The sequence below is a fragment of the Agelaius phoeniceus genome, chromosome 6 (genome assembly GCF_051311805.1).
Source record: "Agelaius phoeniceus isolate bAgePho1 chromosome 6, bAgePho1.hap1, whole genome shotgun sequence".
NCBI lineage: Eukaryota > Metazoa > Chordata > Aves > Passeriformes > Icteridae > Agelaius > Agelaius phoeniceus.
The window spans coordinates 27,900,819-27,922,721 of record NC_135270.1 but is presented as its reverse complement, the minus strand read 5'-3'; the positions used below and the strand labels follow the sequence as shown (position 1 = coordinate 27,922,721).

Here is a 21,903-nt window from a genome sequence, read left to right as displayed (position 1 = left end):
TCCTTCTCATCTACAGCATGGTCAAATTGTACAGCAAATCCTCTTGAAACCTAACATTTTTCTTTCTTTCTTTTCCAACCAGATGAGTTGTCTGCTCATTTAGAGAGCTGCATTGGGTGTTGTGTGAGGTCAATGGTAAAGGTGATGTGAGTGCAGCAACTACTGGCCAGGGCTGTGTGTGAAGATACTGCTTAAATAGTTATAGTGCTAAATGTGCAGCTGTGTCTTAAGAAACAATCAAAATCAGTGGGTGCAGATTTTTATCTCTGGTTTCTCTAATTCTCCAATAAGATAGTGAACACCTCTTTTAGCCACAGCAGCAATCTAGAATACTTCTAAACTGGCTGCTCTATAATATGATACAGGCCTTAAAAAAGGTGGATTCCAGTTTTGTCTGTCATTCAGATGTTTCTTTTTTCAGTGTGTTTAATCAGGTATGTGCAGGGAAACCTAGTTTAAATCTTATCATTTTATGGCTATTCATTGTGTTAGGGAAGGCTAATCTGTGTCTCTCAGGTTAAGCAATTAGAGTTAGTTGGCACTTATACAAATATTTTCTCTCTTAAAATTCTCAAATTTCTACCTTACTGGAACATTTTAAAAGTATTTTGTAATTATATAGTATATAATTAGTTACAAAATGCTCTGAAATCTTCCCACACAAGAAGCTATGGAAATGCAAGCCATCACTTTCATATTCATATCCAAGATGAGAAATAATATACTGATCTGAGTTGAAAAGTTAAGTTTGTCTGTAGAAAAAAGGTTCCAATTTCAGATTTTAAAGAATTGTTATGCCTCTTGTTACCTATCCTGATGGAAAATACATGGAGTCAGCATGAGGTTTAAGTTAGGTTCTTCCCTGTTTCATTCAAGGCAGAAATGCAAGGAGTTAGTCCAGCTTGTAGCTATGAGAACTGTTTGATACACAGTAGATTTCATTTTGTTAAGTAGGGAAAATGTGCAGATGTTTACCATCTCATTCATGATGGGGTAATTGTTAATAACTGTTAATTTTTCAATAAATTTTACCCTGGCTTACTCACATTCTTTTAAGCAACTGGATTTTATATTGATTATGATGTTTCTAGAAGAATTTTCTTCTACACACTCTTTCTAATGCAAACAAGTAAAAATTTTTATTTTTTACTTTTATCCAAGTGTCAGAGGAAATTGCTTGATACATAGTAATCTAAATCCTGCCTTTTCAGAGCAGTCTTTTGTTTTAAGGAAATTCTTCAGGCATACTTTTTTCTCATCTACCTTTGGTGTAAAGAAGAACTAAAAGTACAGCATGTTAAATTCTTCCAATGGAAACTTTCCACATTGTAAATTAAGTAATTAAGAGTTGAGGACAAGCATTCAGCATGAATGACTTAATTTTTCCTGAATAGTGTGTTGCTGTAGAGAAGATTTCCATTTGTAGTGACAGAACCATTTTGGCCATTTTGCTTCTGCAGGTTTCTCTACTAGAAGCAGCAGAAAAGTGATGAAGGTCTGGACTGAGCAGTGGTAATAGCATCTGCATACATTGAGTCAAAAAAGCCCCAAAATACAAAAAGTTATAATTGTTTAACATGTTTGTGTTTCTGGCATCAGCAATGCTTTTATGATTCCCAAAATTTGTAATCACAACTTGCAGTTAGTTTTGTCTGTCCTTGAAGTTATCTTTTTTTTTTAAATTATTCTTTTAAAATACCAATCCTGTCCAAAACATGTGTGATTTATTACATTTTTCTAACATCATAATTTCATTAGCATAAATAAGTAAAGATGTTTCAGGAAAGCTAAGTGGTCTGTGGGGTTTCCCATGGAGAGCTGATTAACTCTGGGGTCAACAATTGTTTCCATGATGACACTTCATACTATAATCATCTTGAAATAAATAGGTGGTTACAGTTCAGGATATCATGACTCATGATTGTTTCTCCTGTAATTAAGTTATAATTGATCTAATTAATATAGTTAACATTGTGCCTGTAGATAAGTCTATATACTGTCTACAGTATCATTCAGAAGATAATCTTTAATTTAGATGTATTTATTTCTTAAAATAATTGTATTCTATTATTAAAATCAGATATGATTCTAGTGCAACTGTAATTACAGGGAAAAAAAATCACACCTCTGAACTGTGCATTGAGGTAAATCAATGCTTTCTTTAAAAAGAACCATTTCTTTGGAACTCAAGAAAAATACTAAAATACTGATCATTTTAATAGCAGTATCACAGGAGTATTATGTGAGTGTTATGAAATAATAGTCTATAAGTGCTTCTGCTTTCCATTTCAGCAGTAAATTTCAAGAATGTTCTTCAATTGGTTTATGCAATATATAGAAGTAGTTTCAAATTGAATGAGTAACTGTTTTAGTCATGTTACCAAATTAATTAGTCACTTTTTAACAGTCACAGCCATTCTCTAAAAGGAATCAAATGACTATTTTTAGAGCAATCAGTATTTGCCCTGTATAGGAGATGTAGCTTTATGTTAGAACAACAAAAAGAAAAGTCTAATTTTGTCTGGTAAGTGGTGTAGGAATAACTGAAAAGTGAAGCTCTTTAAAGAATTCAAAAGTTAAACCATGGCTAATGAGCCTTAGAGAAAGACTGTACACACAGATCTCTATGTTCTTTATCCTCAAAAGCTACCTATCACATTAGACAATTTGGAAATACAGTCCAATTTTGTCCACAGTCCAAAATTGTCCATTTATAGCTCTGCATTTTATTCCATCCTCTTCCCATTTCTCACAACCTCCATGTAAATCAATGCCAAAATTAACATCATAGAAGAAATAATATATCTGAAGAGCTGTGGAGAGCAACATGTGCCTCTTAATATGTTACTTCTCTTTAGTCAGGATTAGGGCCTGCCACATGTGAGTTTTTACTAAAAAATGGTGGTGTCCTGAGGCCCAGCAGTTCCTACAAATGCCTGCAATGCTTACAGTACTATATATATGAGACTATTGATAAGGATTCAGTATCAATATTTAGTCTAGTGTTCCATAACAGTGAATTACAGCCATATGTTTCTCCTGTTTATCCCCATATTAGTCTAGTTGTAGAAACAGCCAATATACTTTAGTGAACATATAATTATTTAACTTCCCTGCTGTGAGCCTTATCTGGGAATGGAATGTAAGGGATACAAAGGATTACATTCTAGAAAGTCAGTAGGAATGATAGTAGTAGGTAGGGAGGATTATGGGAGGTGGGTCTGTTCTGAACAGGAAGCTGTGAGCTGTCTCCCAAGATGTGAGGTGTAGCAGTGGTTTACTTGTGCGAGAATGGCACTGGCAGTAAATTACAGGACAGTGCATTATATACCTTTGGCTTTTTCATACAATCTGCAGTTCAAATTTCTTTGCAGAGGCATAATATTGTGTGAAGAAATAGAAAGTAATGTAAGTAAAGAAAAGCTCATGAAGTAAGAGGAAGCTGGTGAACTGGAAAGATTTAGGGAGATTTTTTGGTCTTGCAAATCAGAGTTGCACTTCCAGACTTGTACTAATATTGATTTTGTTCCTACTGGCTGTAGGAACCATAGGTGAAAAATAGAAAAGATGTGGGGGGTTTATTCTCCTGGATGCAAAAGCTTCAAGGTTTACAAAGGTAGCAAAGATGTTCTGAAGAGTAAACCGATTAGGTGAAGTGTCTTCAGAATGTCCAGTAATATAATGATGATGATGTAATAATATGAAAAATTCCAAATAATCAAAGGTTTAGCAGGAAACAGAGCTACACACCATGTCTCTAAGAGGCCCAAAGTCCTGACAGCCCTTGACATGCAGAAGTATCAGACATCGTGAGTGGAATGAAGAAGCTATTGCTGATACTATAAAATAATCCATATTCACACCTTTATGTCTTTCATTTAGCAATTTTGCAGAGCTAAACTCAGTATTTTATTCCTCTACAATTAGCTGTATATGTACACAGAGGCATTCATGCAAGCATATCGCTTACTATTGCCTGTCAAAGGTTTAAAAGGAGGAAAGTTTATCAGATGCCATAGAGGATGTTTATGTTGTTGTTTTGTTCTTATTCCTTCTTGACATCCCACTCACTCTCGTAAGATTCCCTGAAGAAATGCAGGATAATTTCTCATCTTGGTTCAAGTGTGAATTTGAGGAAACAGAAAGGAATTAAGAAATTAGGTAGGATTTTAAGTTGTATTCCCCATATTTTACTTAGATGAATTGTAATCTTTGTTCCTCATGTTCAGTGTTTTACATAATTGGCATAATTAATCATAAAGATCTCATAGGATAAGAGTGTATTTAGCAGCACAAAAAATAAAAATATGAGGATTATTTATGACTACCCATTTAAATTTCTTGAACACATAGGTGAAGTGTCAAGTCCCACAGGGATATAATCTAGTTCTTGTACTTTGAGAAGACCAGTAAGAGGTTTATTGACCATGTAAGAAAACAAATTTTTGTTTGTTAGTGAATAAAAATCAAGAAAGTGATATATGTGTGCAAAAAGCCTTTTCTGAAAGTTTGAATTATTTAGTAGTACCAGATCTTTAATTGATTCTTAGTCATCCAGTATCCTTTTCTTTTCTCCATTTGTTCAATGTTTCTTTTTCACAAAGAGCTCCTGCCTATTTGATTGTAGGTGGTTCAACAAGCCTAATCTCCTCCTTCTTGAATGTAAGGGTTAAATCTCTGTGGCCGAGATGTGGTGGAAAGACTAGAAAATTCTCTCTCCAGATGTGGCAAAGGATATGAAGTCTATTGAAAAATGTAAATTAACTTCATATCAGAGCTGCTTTCTTCTAGCAAAGAATTGACATATGAAAGAGGTGTAACAAGGAAAAGAGAGTTTTAATGTAAATGTATTTGAGCAAAGGAGGATTTAAATGCAGTTGCAGTTCTTCTGGAAATGTATCAAATAAATACCCTTCTGAAAGCAAATGCCTAAGGTTGTCTCATCTCTGTAAGTTGAGAGGACACCCCGATCATTCTGTTCTGAGGGAAGTCATCCTTCAGATATGTTGAAGATAACTCTGGTATTTTAATCCTGAGTTATTTGGATTGGCAACTAGATTAGCTCACCCAGTGAAAAGTTTGAAAAAGGAAATATTTACACATCCTTATTTTTGAGATGCATCTGCAGCCCTGGAGAACAAGGTACTGAAACAAACTATTGAAACAAGACAGAGCTCAGTGGACATCAAATGCCCAAGTGAGGTCTCCAAAATTTGAACCTCCTCTTCCAAGGATAATATTGCATTAAAATTTCCTGAACTCACTTTTACCCAGATTGTAGATCACAATTTTTAAGCAAGCTGATGATTTTTGTCTGACAGGCCAAAATAAGTCCCTCTGTTGTATGAAAGCAAGTCCTTCAATGTAGGCTACCTTGAGCAGTGTTGTCTTTGGGCAAATTCCTATGTCTGTATGAAAACCTATGGGACAGCTCCCCTGTTTCATAGATCGTTTTGTTTTTATTTTTTTTTCCTCCAGTTTTTTATTTTTTCTTCTCTGTGCAGAGAAGAAAAATTTAGTACCTAAATCTTGAGTATTAAAAAACAGTTTTTGCCTGTCTTCGATGGGGAAGGTGAGAAACAACTCCATTTGGGTTTTTTCCCTTTTTGATGGGAACTATAGGAAGTGGGTCTATGCCCATCAAGTAGGGAGAGATATGAATGCAGGTTTTCCATTTCCTGGACACATACTCTAACAATTATGCTGTGTGCCAAAGACAGCACTCATCATAACCAACTGTTTTTCAAAGAGTATCTGACTTAATGATATATACACATTTTAGGAGTGCTTTATGTGTATCTATTGGATCAGACCTGGTAGGGGATTTAGATATGTAAGTATTTAATTTTTGAATGTCTTAATCACCGTAGGTAAGGAGATCTCCTAACCAGGTTATCTAGTTAAAATGGGGCATAAGCTTCAGTAGGAAAATCAATAACTAATACAGGGTACACAGAAAAGTTCTTTTTCCAGACAAAAATATATTAAGAGCATGGAATTTCTGAATCTAAATGTCACTGTGTTCTTTGTCTTCTGCATTTGTCTAAAAATATTGCTGTGTACTTGTTAAAAATTTTACATTTATATACAACTTATTCTAGGAGTATTCAAACTAAAATAAAAAAAACCAAACCAAAAACTGCCCGTTAGGCTCTCATTCCCAGGGGGTTATACTTGCTAACTGCAACATCTTTCACTGACATGGTTTTTTTACCTGATACGTATTTCTGTCTTGAGAGAACAGATTATTTTTTTCCTGATTATCTACACGAACGCTATGAAGTTAGGTATTATTTGAACATTGTGATTCATAGGAATCATTATATAATGTATGTTGAAGGTGTGGAACCAAAGCTGCTATTTAAAGGATATTACTTGTATAACATTCCCGAGTTTCTCACCTTTTTCTTTCATTTTCCAATGCAGATAACAATACCCAGACCTTCAGTGGCATCCACACAGTCTGCTTCAGAGAGCTTTCACTATGGCCACCAGCTGGAGAGAAGAGAGCAGGATGGTCAGTCTGTGGAACATACCGTGGAACTTTCCTCTCCAAAGGAAAGTTTGCCAGGTTTGGTTGGGACAGAGGATGCACTTCCAGCTAGTGCGAACAGACCAGATTTGGTACTTAATATTAGCCAAGAGGTGCTTGACAGGGGAGGACTTGTCAAAGAATCTGTCCTGGATTGTGTCCAGAAGGACCTACCTGAACACAATGGGATACAGGAAGAGAAAGAGCTTGGAAATATTCCTGTGGAGGAGGCTGAGGAAGAAGGGCTCCCACTGGTTTCTGAGGATGGCATTGAAATGCTAAGCAAAGAACAGAATTCTTCTTTGCCAGGAAACTCAAAATCTGCAGAGGAAGAACCTCCAACAAATACTGAAGCAGCTCAAGAATCAAAGTCAAGGCCTGTCTGTTTGGTGCCAAATCAAGATGAGGTTCTGAAGTCAATAGCACCTAAAACATCAGAATTGTCTCCCTCAAGACTGAATAATGCACATGTTAATAGACAGGGAAGCAAAATAGCAACCATTCAGGAAAATGGTTTTCATTCGGATAAGGAGGAAGTCCATAGCCAAGACCTGAAATGCCACCAAGTGGCCCTTACTACTATTTTGCAGCAGGAGAATAAAAAAGAGAAAAATGCTCCCAGAAATGGAGAGTTATTCCATTGCATTTCAGAAAATGAGAGTTCTTATCGATCTAAGAAGGACTCCGTTAAATCTTCTTTTGTATTCAGGCAGAGTCGAATCCCAGTTTTAGCACAAGAGATAGACTCAATGTCAGATTCCTCTTCTGTTTCTGCAAAGGAAAAGCTTCTTCTAAAAAAGGCCCATCAGACAGACTTGGTCAAATTACTTATGGAAAAGAGACAGCTCAAATCTTTCCTTGGTGACCTCTCAAGTGCCTCTGATAAGTCACTGGAGGAAAAAATGGCTGCTGCTCCAGTACCGTTTTCTGAGGATGATGTCTTAGCTTCGTTTTCTAAATTGACATTGGACTCTCATTTCAGCAAGCAGAATGAAGATAGCTCTTTATCTCCAAGCAGCCCTCAGTCCAGAAAAAGCAAGATTCCAAGACCAGTGTCTTGGGCAACCTCTGATCAAGTTACCAGTTCAAGTTCAGCTCAGTTCTTTCCTCGGCCACCACCAGGAAAACCGCCTACTAGACCTGGGGTAGAAGCTAGGTAATGCAGAGAAAATAGAAATAGATTTTCAGGTTGAAATAGATTTTCAGGAGCTAGACTGCAGTTACTGTGCAGGATGTAATCCTGTAGAAGTTCCACTCTCTAATTAAAAAAAAATGCTAGGCTAGGCTTCAATTCTCTGAGAAAGCTTACACTGTTGGAGAATGAATAAGGAGAAGCTGATACACAAAATGAGCCTGGTTCACTGTTAAAACTAATACATTAATAGATGTGCATTCAATATTTTGAAACGTGACAATCTATAACTAAATTTTTACACATTTTGTTAAAGTGGGGTTACTTTTCCAGAACTGCTGGTTATTTACAAACCCATAAAAATTTTTACGAGCTGCTGTATTCAGCTCCCTTGAAAATTAATCTGTTCTTAATGTAGATATTGTAAATATTTGGAGATTCCAGCATCACCATTAAGTCAATTAGCTATGGTCAGATCATGTCTAAGTAAACCAACTAATTAAAGTAGGGCAGAGTGAATTTTAGAAGGCCTCTCGTTTGCCACGTCTATATGCAGACAACCACATTCTAGTTTTTTCTGTCTACATTCCCAAGATAAGGATAATTTTGATACAGTAGTGCAAAATCCTTTGAAGGAAGCTGCACTGGGCCTTGTCATCCCTTAAAATTGTGTATGGGAGTGCACTTATGGTGTGCAGGAATGGATGTACCCCTCTGAAATGGCAATAAGCACTGCTCTTCAGTGCACTTCTTCAAACACCACCAGGAAATTCCCGTTATCCTGTAAACAATGAGGCTATTTGTGGGAGTGAGTTTATATAAATATAAATACTGTGTTGAACTGAACAACACAGAAGCCAAAGCCTAGATCCAAACACCTCTACCTAACAGGAAAGTTGAGCTCCAGATATCTGTTCAGCAATGCAACCACCTCCTTAGTTTCTAGTGATATGGAGTTTCTATTTGAATTTTAGTGAATAGATGGAAATAGAAATAATCTTTCTTCATTTCTTCTTAAGGTTGCGCAGATACAGAGTCCTAGGCAGTAGCAGCTCGGACTCAGATCTTATCTCTCGTCTGGCTCAAATCCTGCAGAATGGATCTCAAAGACCAAGGAGTTCTACCCAGTGTAAGAGTCCAGGATCTCCTCATAGTCCAAAAACGCCACCCAAGAGCCCTGTCATCCCCCGCCGCAGTCCCAGTGCCTCCCCTAGGAGCTCTTCTTTACCCCGTACTGCCAGTTCTTCTCCGTCCCGGGCTGGGAGATCCCATCATGATCAGAGGAGTTCATCCCCACATTTTGGGAGGAGTAAATCACCTCCTAGCCATTCAGGCTCTTCATCTTCTAGGAGGTCCTGCCAACAAGAGCACTGCTGCAACAAAACGAGCAAGAATGGTCTGAAAGGATCTGGCAGTTCTTTCCACCATTCCCCTAACACTAAGACTTCCACAGGAAAGAGCAAATCAACTACTAAGCTTAGCAGATAGGAACTGGGTCTTGACAGGTATAAAATCTCCTCCTAAATCTGATGCATGTTGTGTCTGTGTACTGTGTATTTAAAAAAATAATCAAAAAAAAGTATATTAAAAAAAGGTGTTGAATCTGCACATTTTAAAGAAAGTAGCCATTGTAAACTATTCATGAGAAAGCATTCTGTGTAAATAAGTGGCCAGGCTTTGCCTTAGAGCAGGCAGCAAGCAGATCCACGAAATGGGAAGTAGAGGCCAGGGTAAGAATGGCTGGGTAGTCAAAGAGGTGCAATGTATTTAGAGTGAAAAAGTATCTTGAAGGTGAGTGTTTTAAAATGGTATTAATCTCGATCTGTTTAGTTTCCCTACTTAGAAGATTGGGCCTAATTATTTAAGGCCTTGCATACTCGAGGAGTATGTAAGAAAGCCTGAAACAGTCATTCCCAAAATGATGTCGCTACTTGGGAGATAAGTACTGCTCAAGCATTTCTTTGTAGTTTTAAAAAAGCACACACTTTAGAAGATGATATTTCTGCCTTATAAATTTCTTCCATTTTGAGCTGCACTCACCTCTGAGTCACTGAGTGCTTATTTTGTCCCCTATTATGGCACAGATTTCCTACCTAAGTATCATATACCTTACCTCTTCTTGACACTGATGAAATTTTAAAAATCAATATTTGACAAGATGTTTTTGTACCAATATTATTTAGAGATTTGCTTAGCAGTAATTAGGATCCAAAAAGCTGGTTTTCAGTTCTATATCATACAGTTTTTTGGGAGTCATAGTGGGGTTTTTCAAACCACATTTGATAGGATTTGGAAAAGCATTTCCTCCTAGGAAATAAGAGAAAGGAGTAGATATATGCCCTTCACTGGATATTGTAGATTTACAGTAAAATGCAATATAAGTTAGAAATTAAGAACCTTTCTTTACCCCCTTAATTCAAATGAAAAAAGAGCCTTTGTTATTGCTGACTTTTTTTCCCATTATTTATGGATCACTTTAACCACAGATCTTGCAATGTAGAGATGATGACCAATCAAGTTTTGGTTTTTTGGTCATTTGTTTTCTAAAATTATGAAAGATGAAACAGAGATGAGGAAATTGTCTACTTTAGGAACGTGATAGGTTAGGGGTGATGGAAATACACTTAACACCCTTACAAAATCTGGGTAAGAATATTAATCATCAAAGCAAAATATACAGAAAGAAATCTGAGATATTTTCATATCGGATTATTGTAATTCAGTTTCCCAAATGTGTTTTTGATAGAGAAGCTTTGTGGACTCTCAGTAAAGTCCATGGTGTTTAATTCCTCCAGTTTTATTAGGTAGTTACTCAGTAACATCTTGTGCTCTGCAGGAACCCTGTAGGGAATGAAAGGTGTGGCACCTTTTGCTATGTTCATAAAAGCATAGTGGGTCAGAATACGGACAGACAAGAACACAAGCCTGAGAAAGATGCAGCCAGCTCTCCTCCCTAATGATTCCTGTTGTGGGGACTCTGGAAGCATAGGAGACTTGTCAATTACTGATCTGCTTGCTGTAGTCATATGCCTCTCCAGCCAGCATCTGTGTTTTTTTATTTAACCTCTGCCAAATGAATATTTTTGGATTTAAAAGGGAATATTTTGTCTCTGAGCTAACACATTCTAATGCTGCATTAAAGCTGCCCTAGAGCTGCACTGAATTTCACTTGCTTTGTCAGACTATGTTGATTTTTTCCTTTTCTTATTATGTATATTGTTTCCCATATGTAATGTAGCACAGTGTGGAACCTTAATTTCATTCAGGTTTCAAGCACTACAGATGAATGCAATAGGTAGGGTATACCTGCTTTTTCTGAAGAAACTGTACCATTGCAAAGTCCTATTCCTTTGTATTATAATGTATAATAGGTGCTATACCAATAATTGCATGTCCTCATGGTAAATTATATAATATAAATATTTATATATACATATATGTATATGCTTATATAAACTCATTCTTTCTCATTTTTCATTTGTAATTTATGGACTACAAATAGTACAGTTCCCTTTCTGTTAGCTCCTGTATACTTACCTCTTCTATTCTCCCCTGCACCCCTGCCAAAAAAATCTGGAATGCACAAATTCTAATAGCCTTTATACCTTGGTACAAAATTGAAGGACTGCTGATTTCTCAACCAGCCAATGTTTTGTGTTGCAGCTTGGGTTTTTTTTTTTATTTCTAATTTCATGTGCACATTTGCATATGGAACAAGAACAAAGACTCAAAAGGTATTTTTGTTTTTTATTACAAATAGGTCTTGCTCATTTTTATTTCATTATGTGAGTTCTAAATTGTGAATACTTGTCATATAGGAACAGTGACAGTCTATGAATACCTAATGGTTGAATGTGACAACAACAAATTCCATTTTTTCTTTCCTGTTTTCTACATGTTTCCTTATGGTATACCATAAAAAAGAATTTGGTCACATTGTGATGTTTTTGTCCTGGGCACTTGCTGGAATTATTTGTTAAGGTGGTGTGGCAGCATATGATTATTTTTCCTTATTTCTGAAAAGCATTTATTATCATCATGTAAGTTTATTCCTATGTTACATTGTCAGTTTTCATAAGTACTAACTTTTTGCATCCTTGCCTGAAAATGCTGAAGTTGAGGTGTTTATATTTTTTCTCTAGTGTAACAGCATCCAGAAATGGTAACTGCTCTACAGGTGAGAAAGCACATAACACCTCTGTTATGTTGTCTTCAAAGTACAGGCTTGTCCATTGTTTAACATTACTATGTAAAATAAACCAATGCTGTAGAAATTCACTCGTACTTGAACTACTTGCCAATATAAAAATAGTAAACTATGCCAAAAAGAAAAAGAGAAATCAGTTATTATTGGTGACACAGGCTTCTTTTGGTGAGGAAAAGGTAGAAGGACTGTATACCCCCAGTTGCTTTTTTGCTGTAGATTTAACTGGATCTAAGGAGAAAATAATGAAGATGTGAATGGAGGAGCAATTGTGAATAACTTAGCTTGAACTACCTGCTCTTCTTGAATTTTTTGTTGCTTGATACCCTTCTCCCAAAAGTTTACAGAAATGCTTACTGTAGTCTAACATAGCAATCAGTTAATGCTATTAAGTAATGGTCAATTGATCAACTCATACATAAATGATAGCTTTATATTTCTAGAGGGCCTATATAATCATTAAGGACTCTGTAAGCCTCAGTATTTGAATGTGGATATGGCTCTGCAGAAAACCACCAATGTACATGTGTGTGACCCTTGTGCAGAGTGTGTGTGAATAGTTTATGGCAGGTTATCTGCAACACATTTTCAGGGACGGGGAAGATTTTTCTCCATTGTACTAAATGGCTGCCATTACTCTGCATAGCACACAGCAGTTTATATAGGAATATTAGCTGGGAAATAATAAAATTCAAGGAGCTGTTGCTTTGTCTTCTCCCTTTCTTTGGTGAGCAGTGCAATGGAGCCATGACATGTAGCAGGTGCAGATGCTGCATGCTCAATTCCTCTTTATGGTGTATTCTGTGTTGTGGCCAGCACTTTGGAGCATTTTTTAGAGAAACTGAGGCATGAAGCCTTTAAACTAAAATAGAACTTGAAATCACCAAACACTTCACACAGACTTTTGTGCTACAATATTGCATGGTAAAATCAATCTAAGTTAGAATCTCAAAAATCAATATTAGTTAACCTCTTTATTAATTACAAATGCCAATTACTACTTAGGTAAAACCCTGCTAGAATAATAGAAAGTGTGATATGGTAGAGCAACATTGGCAAGTTGTATGATGCTAAGCCCTATCTACTGCTTGAGCAGGATCAATAAGTGTAGAAAATGCCACTGCTCAAAGGCAGGAGCAAGATGAGGTCTTAACTGCTAGTTATATGTAATTATACAGGAGGCAAAGCTCTGCAGAGTGACACAAGGCATTCATTACAGCCACCAGCCACATCCTGTCTTGGGAAATCTGGACATATTCTTACTTTGAAGTCTGCATGTTTGAGATCAAGCTTTCTTGCATACCTCACTAAACAGTCTTGATGTATAAGAAAGGATTTGATCCTATATATTTAAAAATAGCTTGAAATATTTTTCATCTGAAAAAGACTTGCTGGAGCTCTATCATCTACAATTTGTAGTATTATGGTAATAACTATTGCTGGGAAAACACACAATTTTGATTATATATATATTTATATATATATATAAAAATACACATTTGTACCTAAGTGTATCTTCATATACACTTATATAGATACTGTATATTATATAGAAATATATATATACATACATACATATGTGTGTATATACATATAGATAGGAAGAGTCTCAGCTATTCCATCCTGTTCACTGGAATTCATTTGCCGGAGTGAGCCAAGGCCTGTTTTGCTTTGATTTACTCTGGTCTCCTTTTCATCTACTGCAATGTCCCTATGCCCTAATTCTGATTTTGTGTCTTTTTCATATTACAAGGTCTCATCCTATAGTCCTACTTGGGCAAAACTTCTGTAAGTCCTTCTTATTGCAGTAATACTTATGCAATGGTTGACTGTAATGCTTCTAAATTTTTTTTTTCTTTTTCTCTTTGATGAGAATGTAGATAAAGCCAGATTTACAGTACAGTCTTTTTCCTGTAAACAGATTTTTTCTGTAATGAATTGAACATTTTTATGGAACACTTAGAGGCACAAATTCTGGTAAGAAGAATGTAATTATTCCAATTTCTTAAAAGGGTCTAATGGAAAATAAATTATATGTGCCTCCAATTTTTATATATATCTTAAATTAGATATTAGTCTTCTGGAAATGAATAGGAGAATAAAAGAGAGCTCAAAGTCAAACTCTTTCTCACGACAGGCCTATAATACATGAATTCTTTTCATGCAGGACTGATGCTGTGAGGGGACAAGAGCCATGTCTGTCTTGTCGTTCTCAGTGAGTCAGGGTCTGCTTAGGTTAACACCAAGATTCCTGTTGTGCATTCTCTGTATGCTTTTCCACTTTTAGGAATGGTCAGAGAACTCTTGGCTGGATAAAGGCCTTGACTTTTATCCATGAGTCCTCTCTTCAGCTGGTGAAAGCTTTGGCTGCTTGTTGGATGGTGAACATGGCAGTGCTAGGTTAGCAGTTGAACTTTGATCTTGGCAGTGTTTTCCAACCTTGATGGTTCCATGATTCCTCTTTCTGAAATTTATAGAACAGGACATAATATTTTTATTCAACTTCTTTTAGCTAATCAAGTAAGCAGTGAACTGATTGGGTTTGTTTGCTGTTTTGCTTTTGGCTCAAATGTCTTTGGTTGTAATTTAGTAGCATTTTTGGTTACCAGAAATGCTGGTAAAAGGAAGTGAGGTTCAGTGTTTTGGCTATATGCAATACACAGGCATAGGTCATACATTTTTTAGCTAATCAAATTGGATAAACATGCACATCACATAAGAATGCCTCACCTGTCTGCTTGAAGCCAGTGTTCCTTTTCCTTACACATAATATTCGTGAAAGAGAAATTATATAAAATCAGCTTGGATTATATAATAATTATCAGGAATTATCTTATGATATTGTCAAATGCCAAAAAGCTTTTATCACTCATTTTCATATGGTTTAAATAACCAGACTTCTAAATATCTTTAAGGAGGGGTTTTTGTTTGGTTGAGTTTTTTAAGGAAAAATGTACAGGAGTCCATTGTTTCAAAGACTGATGTATTAACTTTGCAATGACTCTTGCCATCCAGGTTTGAACAGGTTGGGCTGATTTTACTCTCCATTGATGATAACACATTCTCTCTCAACAATGATAATGACAAACCCAAATGCTATGCTCCTGTTTCTCTTCTACATGAAGAGGTTGGACCCGTGGGAGTTCTTGCTGTTCTTGTGCAGGTGCAGCTTCATTAAAATCAGTATAGGGTCCTGTTTTGTTGAGGCTCTTTCCCCTGATTAGGAACTGAAAAGATAAACTCACTCTATGAATATCAAATTTGCTGTTGCTGTATTTTAAATTGGAAAATACTAATTTTCTTATTGTTGTTATTATTATTATTACATGACATGCTTCTGGATCTCTCCTTTTCTGTCAGAATTACTGTTGAGAGCCAGCTTTGGCCAAGAGTACAATGTGGTTTCTTTTAAAACAGTATCCGAAGTGGGCTACTCATGTGAGGCCCCCATCATCCACAAATGTCTATGGGAATTCAGCTGGAATTTGATGTTTGTTTTGAGATCACTTGATCTTTGACCTTTTATGTAAAGGGCCTATGGTAACAGCAGAACAACTTGCTCCAAAAGATGCAATGTAATTAATTTGGCCTGCCTGGCTTCAAATCCTTTTAAACCACTATCTGCTGCATGGCAGGCATGGTCATAAAGGTTTGATGCAAAGTGAAGTAGGATTTTTTTCACAATTTCACATATTTTTCTTCTGACTGGAGATCTGGATTTGTTGCCAAGCAGCCTTCTCTGTATCCTCTTTACTTTCATTGGCTAGGAAGCAAGATCGAAAATTCTTCCCCAGCTTTTAACTTTCTTTTCTATAGAGTCAGCCCAGACTCAAGTTGCAGTGCTTGTGTTAACAGATGCCAATTTTCAAATGCTTTCCTATGAACATCCAAACCAGTAAATTAAGGAAATCACCAGCAATGCCTTCAGACAAGTACTGACTTTTTGAAGTGGCCAACCAATGGCTGCTAATCTAAAATCCCTGGGCAATACCACAAAAAATTAAATCTGTGTATTAATTAAAAATACAATGTTGTAAACCCCATAAGAAATCAAGTACTCAATAGTAAAGTCTGCAGTGTGATTAAATTAAGTGGAAAGTAGTTCTGAGATTGTTTTTTACCATTGAGGAAGACAAACGTTGAGTCCTTCAAATTCTCTTACTCAGTAATTGCAATTCTCTTCCCCTCCTTGGAAATCCTCTAAGCCATTCTTTTCATTTAAGTTTGCTCAGGCACCCAAGAGCATAAAGAGTTAATGCCCTTGTCATGGTCATTTGTACATAAAGTTGTAATTATTTATTTTCTCATTTGTACCATATCAAGGCTTTGTACAATGTTTAAGTTTTGTTTTCAAATTATTTTGTATTTTATTTTTATAAACTGGTTCTAAATAAAATATTCATTCAGCATGCAAAACTTCAATTCTTGATTGTGTTTGTATAATGATTCATTAACTTAGAAAGCTTTAGCTGAAATATTTTTCAGTGTTTTTTACTACTGTAACCCTGTAATTTAAATGGATAAAGTGCTTCAGTAGTGATTTTTTTTTCTCTGTTTCAAAAAAGTAAAAACAAGTGTGTGTTGGTACTACTACAGCATGAATCAAATGTTCATATTGCAGATTTAAATGATTGGATCAATGGAAGTTTAACTGATTTAGTAGGTTCATGTGCTGTATATTAATAACTACAGAAAAATCCAAATAGGCCACCTCAGACACCTGACTTTCTATTTGTTCTTATCCCTTCTGTCTGTGTTCATCTAAACAATAACTGATTGGCACAGCCAGATCAGGTCAATTTTAGTAACAATAGGTTGGTCCTGAAAAGCCAGCTGCTGATGACATTTTTCCCTTCAAAATTGTATTTTTTTATTTAGTCAGAGGTCACTATAATTGACCTCTTTCGGGGATAATCAGCTGTCTGGATGTAGTCACTAGGCTTTTACAGTCTCTTGAGGGGACTTGTCTCCCTCTGTACAATAAACTTAAGCAGCAGATAGCAGAGAAATGAATGAATGGAAGTTGTTACTGAATCTGAGTGCTATGGGGGAAATGCAGTGCTTAGCTACCAGTTGCTCTAGTTTCCTCCAAGACCCTTTTATTTATCTTTCTAGTAACACTAAGCATAAGTAGAGTGTAAAATCATCACGATTTATATTTGTGGTTTGTGCCTGAATGTCTTAGTCCTATGCTACCAGAAAATAGTCTGCACTTTGCACAGCAGGACAAGCTTTTTAGGGAAGTCCAGAAGAATTTGAGAAAATTCCCTGGATCTTTTTCTCAATATTACCACTGTTATGCCATGCATTCGGGGAAATTTAAAGCCAGCTCTGCCTTTGTTCAAATAATTGGCAGTATTTTCATTTAAGCTTCATGACCAGGTTATTAGCTCTTGTCATTTACACAAATAGCCTGGATAGCTTCACAGGAAACAAACTGGGAATTCATTTACTCAGTAACAGTCCAAGAAAATTGTTTCACCTTCTGTTAAGAGCAGTCAGAAACTTAATGGCATGGCTTCTGGATGGTGCATGTGATCACAGAAAGGCTATGTAAAGAAATAGCAACCAACTGTATTAATTTGAAGATGAGAATGACAATTTTGCCCACTCTGTAGTGATGAGAGGTAGCTCAGTTTCCTTCTCTATTTAAAAGATGTAAATCTAGAATGTCTCAAAAGTGGAAGAGTGACTTTGATCTGGCTCCAGTATATTTTAGCAGTACAACTGAAACAAGAAGCAAGATCAGAACAAACATGCTGTGGTACACTGATGTGAGGTCTGGTTGTTCTCTGACCATCACAGTGTCTTTTAGCATTGCCTGGCTTGTCTTCCTTCATACAGGAGATCCAATCTACCCCTTCTGCTCACAGGATCTTGCTGCACTTCTCTACTTGCATTGTAGCTGCTTCTCACGTAAATCAGTACTGGAACACGAGAAAGCGGACACAAGTCACCTCTCCCAAGAAGTACGTGAAATTCAAGAATTAACAGTTGCAAAAAGAATTGAAACATCAAGAGAAAGACAGGTTAGAACTGCCAGTTGCAACCTGGACAAGCTCAAACTGCTGCCCAGAAGGACCAGGTAGATCACATTTCCAAATCTACCTGGAATACCGTGGTAGCATGAATTACCTTCTGTGTCCGTGAAAACAAAATACAGAAAATCCTGCTCAAGAGAGCCCATCTGTACTGATGCAGGAGAAATAATGCTTCCAACAAGTTAATTTGGAAAGCTTTTAACAACATAAAAACAAAAATCCATAGAAGGATTCTTTGCCATTCTTAAATTCAGCAATTTCTTAATAGCTGTCACGCATATGATCTTCTTTTGTTAAGGTAAACCTGGAAAAAAGAACTTTCTCTTCTTCAAGGTATTAATCCCAATGAACATTGTGCTGTACACATATACATTTTATTTTTATGAGATTTTTTCACATTTTACTCCATCTGTGATTCTGAAGGGAAACACTTGCTAACTGATTACCCTGTTTCCACATTTTAGTAGGCAGCAGTGGCTGGTTTCTGAAGTGCAGATGAGTTAATTCAGTACACTAAAATGGTGGACATGAAGAACATTTTCATAGGGTGGTGTTCAGTCAAAGCTGACTGCAAAAGCGGCATACCTTATGCTATGATTACATATTCTTATGCTTCTCAGGAGAGGGGCAGTTTCGTTGTGATTCTCTATGTTATTTGTATTTGCTAAATTTCTGCAGCAGGAATGCTTGTGCAAACTGACTGTAACACTACAAGCAGCTAGTCATTGCTATAGGCCAAATTTATCTGCAGAACCTTTTAAAATGTTGGCGATAAATGCTTAAGAGCACCTGTATGATTTTTCAAGTCATTGGACAAAATTTCAGGTGAGTGTTTTTGTTTGACCTCTGGTACAGATGCCAGATACAAGAACATTGCACCTCTGCTACTTCTGAATTGTGCAAAGTAGAGTGGCTCGAATATGTAAGCCTGAAACACAAAACAGTGCCAGTGACAACAGTTTTCCCTATCTAAATACGAAATGGCAATTTTTCTTTTTGGCATGAAGACAAAATGATTTTTGCTTGTTTCAGGTTGACACCAAGTTACATTTTGCTCCAGCTTGTCCTCATCTTTCTTCTTCCTTGGCTACTTAGTTATGAGAAAGGAAATGATAATCCAAGCTTTCTAAACTATGCAGGAGCATTTGTCTGGAATGAAGTAAGCCCCTGCCTCCTGTAATTTAACAGCAAATCTGACTTCCATTTTGTGTAAAACAATACAAATCTTTTTGTTCTCCGTATTTCAAACACTGTGGTATTGATTCCATTTCTTATAAAATCAGATGAAGATACAGCCTACATATAACCTATAGAAACAGGCATCACTCATCCATTCCTCATTTTTCTGTATTTCTCTATTTTAGCCATGTGACTGGTTAAAAAAGAGACTACCATGCTAGTGCAGTAAAACACAATGTCTCTGAAGAGAGGGTGCATTTGACAAACCAGGAAAGAACAACAGCCAAGTGGAACAATGCTATATGACTTCTGAGGAGGACACTAATGAATGCTCAGTGCTAAACCATTCCTAGAATAAGCAGGTATCTTAAATTCCTCCTGTGATGCCTTGCACAGCTCAGACTTATAAAACCTCAAGAACAACAACCAAGCAAACACCCCCAACATAACTATTAGATATGGGAAGTACTTAAAAAGCCAACTGCTTCTGAGGCTTGTTTAATCCAAGAACCAAGTAACTTCTTTAAGTTAGCTCCTGGTAGTAGTAACCATAATGTTACTTTTCTACCCCACTCTCATGCCTTTTATTTTTCACAAGGTGACATTAAACAAAGGATGATACAGACAAAAGTCTTACTAAAATAAATGGGGTTTTTTAAGAGAATAAGAGGATAAAGAAAAGAGAAGAAATTTATTAGCCAACTGCAACAGAGTTAACTGGAGGCTGGTAATTAGTGTTTAATGCCACCTATAGTAAAATGTTTCCCACTGGGAAAAACATGGGAGGCAAGTCCACTTCGCTCCTTTGAAGTCACAGGCCGGAGCAGAACATACATCAGCACCCAACAACACAGTCATTTTACATCTATTCAAGTTTTTACACATCTGCAAAGCAGAAGTAGTAGCAGCCATTTGGATGTTCTTTCTTAATGGTTCTCAAGGGGGGCCTAGGAAACTCAGAAGGACCTGGCTCTTGTGACATGGAGCTGGAGCTGCAGCTGCTGCTTCTGCTGCTGCTTCCAGCCACCTGTGCTCTAGCTCTGTCCTTAGCAGGGGAGAGCTGGGGGGATCCTGGGCTCAGGTACCCAGCTGTGGTCTGAGTAGATGCAGTTGCATGTGTGGTTGGGCCAGTGTTGTTTTTCACATAGATGTTCTTGATGGCGACAAGCGTATGTGCCATGATGCTGATGCTGTTATTCAGATCTTGCATGCCTTGCTGCAGCAGCCGAAGATTGTGGTTGACACTGTCAAAGCCAGACTGGATCACCTGTATTTGGGTCTGCTGAATCTGCAGTAGGTCCTCTTCAGTCATTTCATTTTGGTCTGCCTGGCACCTGCCTTTTGTTTTGGCTTTTACTTTCCCAGAGGAACCACCACCTGATGTCCCCAGAAAAGGCAGTTGTTCTTGACTAGGTGGAACCACTACCATGTCCCCAGAGCTTTCTTCTGGCTCAACCACCTTCACTACTATTTCTTCTTTGAGGTTCATCTGCTCAAGACTTGATTGATGAGATGGGCCAGGACTGCCATTAAACCCTAAAAGAGGTGGAGGGAAGAAAAGCAAAGGAAAGCCCATGAGAAACTTCATAACCTCAGTGGTGACATATTTTCTCATCCGCTAAGCACTAACATCAGTCCTTGAAAGAAGACTGTCAAAATATGTTATCATTGATGGTTTTAGAATACAATTACTTTGACAGGTGGTAAAAAACCACAAATACACATTCACCAGTTAACCATGTATCTGCATACTACAGCTCCCTTATCACCACAGAAGCCAAGCTCTAGGATCCCAGAGACAAAGTTCATTGCAAGCTCATTTCATGCTCTATCGTGCACGCAGTAAACGGTAAGAGCATTGCTGAAACACTGGATTGCAAGAATCCCTTGATATTCCAGCATGCTAGGACAATATCGCTGGCACGTATGAAGTTATGCACTCACAGCACTTGGTACTGGCTGGACCTGCGTGCTGCCATGGCTTTTTGCATTTGCAAGAATAATAACGGCAATAGTGAAGATCGGTGGCCGGGTCTAAACGCCTCGTGGATGGGCAGCATCTCCTACGTAACGCTGTTTTTACTCTTGGTGCTGTTCTTAGGCACTTCTGTGACCTAGAGCACGAAGCCTCACAGTTCTGTGTGCGTGCGTATAGGTTTTGCCTTTCCAAGGATCCGAACCAGCGCTTTCCTGCGGGGCCGGTCCCCGCGGCCCCTGCGCGCCCGCAGCGGGCGGGCAGCGCCGCTCCCCGCGCACCGGGGCTCCCGCGGCTGCGCTGGAGGACGCCGGGCGGGCGGAGGGTCCGTGGCGGAGCCGCGGGGGTCGCTCCCGCACTCACCCATGTCCCCCACGACGGCGCCGGGCAGCTCCAGCGTGTCGATACCGCCCACGATGGGCACGGCCTCGGCGGGCAGCAGGGAGCCGTAGGGGCGGCGCTGGCGGCGGGCGGGCGGCGCGGCGGCGGGCGGCAGCTCCTCGGGGGCCAGGAGGAGGCCGAGGGCGGGGGGCGCCGGCGGCCCGCAGCCCTGCGAGAGGCGGCACAGCTTGCTGCGGTCGCGGCGCTTCAGGTCCCGCCAGCGCTTCTTCAGGTCCTCCACGTCGCGGGGGCAGGCGGCCACCGGGTTCACCTTGTGCCGGATCAGTTCCCACACCTTCCGCTTCTGGCCCGCGGAGGCGCGGCCGGGTCCCGCCGCGAACAGCAGCTGCTCGTGCTTCAGCACCTGCTCGATCAGCACCTCCGTCTCTGCCTCGTTGAAGTTCGCCTTGCGCCGTTTGGGCGAGTCCTCGGCCATCCTCCGCCGGGAGTGTCGGCGGG

General features: G+C 38.3%; 2 protein-coding genes across 5 annotated transcripts in view; one reads left to right on the top strand and one right to left on the bottom strand.

Moving 5' to 3' along the window:
* Positions 1-16,290, top strand: part of TTBK2 (tau tubulin kinase 2) — an 80,277-nt gene extending 63,987 nt beyond the window's left edge. For all 4 annotated transcript variants that reach the window (XM_077180214.1, XM_077180216.1, XM_077180215.1 and 1 more), the window contains 2 exons: positions 6,427-7,688; positions 8,684-16,290. In XM_077180214.1, the coding sequence (XP_077036329.1) occupies positions 6,427-7,688; positions 8,684-9,152 (1,731 nt within the window). In that variant the 3' untranslated portion in view covers positions 9,153-16,290. The remainder of the gene's footprint in view (positions 1-6,426; positions 7,689-8,683) is intronic.
* Positions 16,291-19,760: 3,470 nt separating this feature from the next.
* On the bottom strand, positions 19,761-21,880 carry LOC143694353 (uncharacterized). The gene is made up of 2 exons (XM_077180218.1): positions 21,427-21,880; positions 19,761-20,624 (listed from the first exon to the last, which is right to left on the bottom strand). The coding sequence occupies exons 1-2, from the start codon at positions 21,878-21,880 to the stop codon at positions 19,966-19,968; spliced, it is 1,113 nt and encodes a 370-aa protein (XP_077036333.1). The 3' UTR covers positions 19,761-19,965.
* Between the last annotated feature and the right edge of the window lie 23 nt (positions 21,881-21,903).

Bases quoted from the DNA above. Each gene is read 5' to 3' on its own strand.
- LOC143694353 (XM_077180218.1), bottom strand. From the start codon at position 21,880: ATGGCCGAGGACTCGCCCAAACGGCGCAAGGCGAACTTCAACGAGGCA. The intron at 20,625-21,426 runs GTGAGTGCGGGA...CACCTCTTTTAG, and splicing joins CGCCGTCGTGGGGGACATGG to GGTTTAATGGCAGTCCTGGC.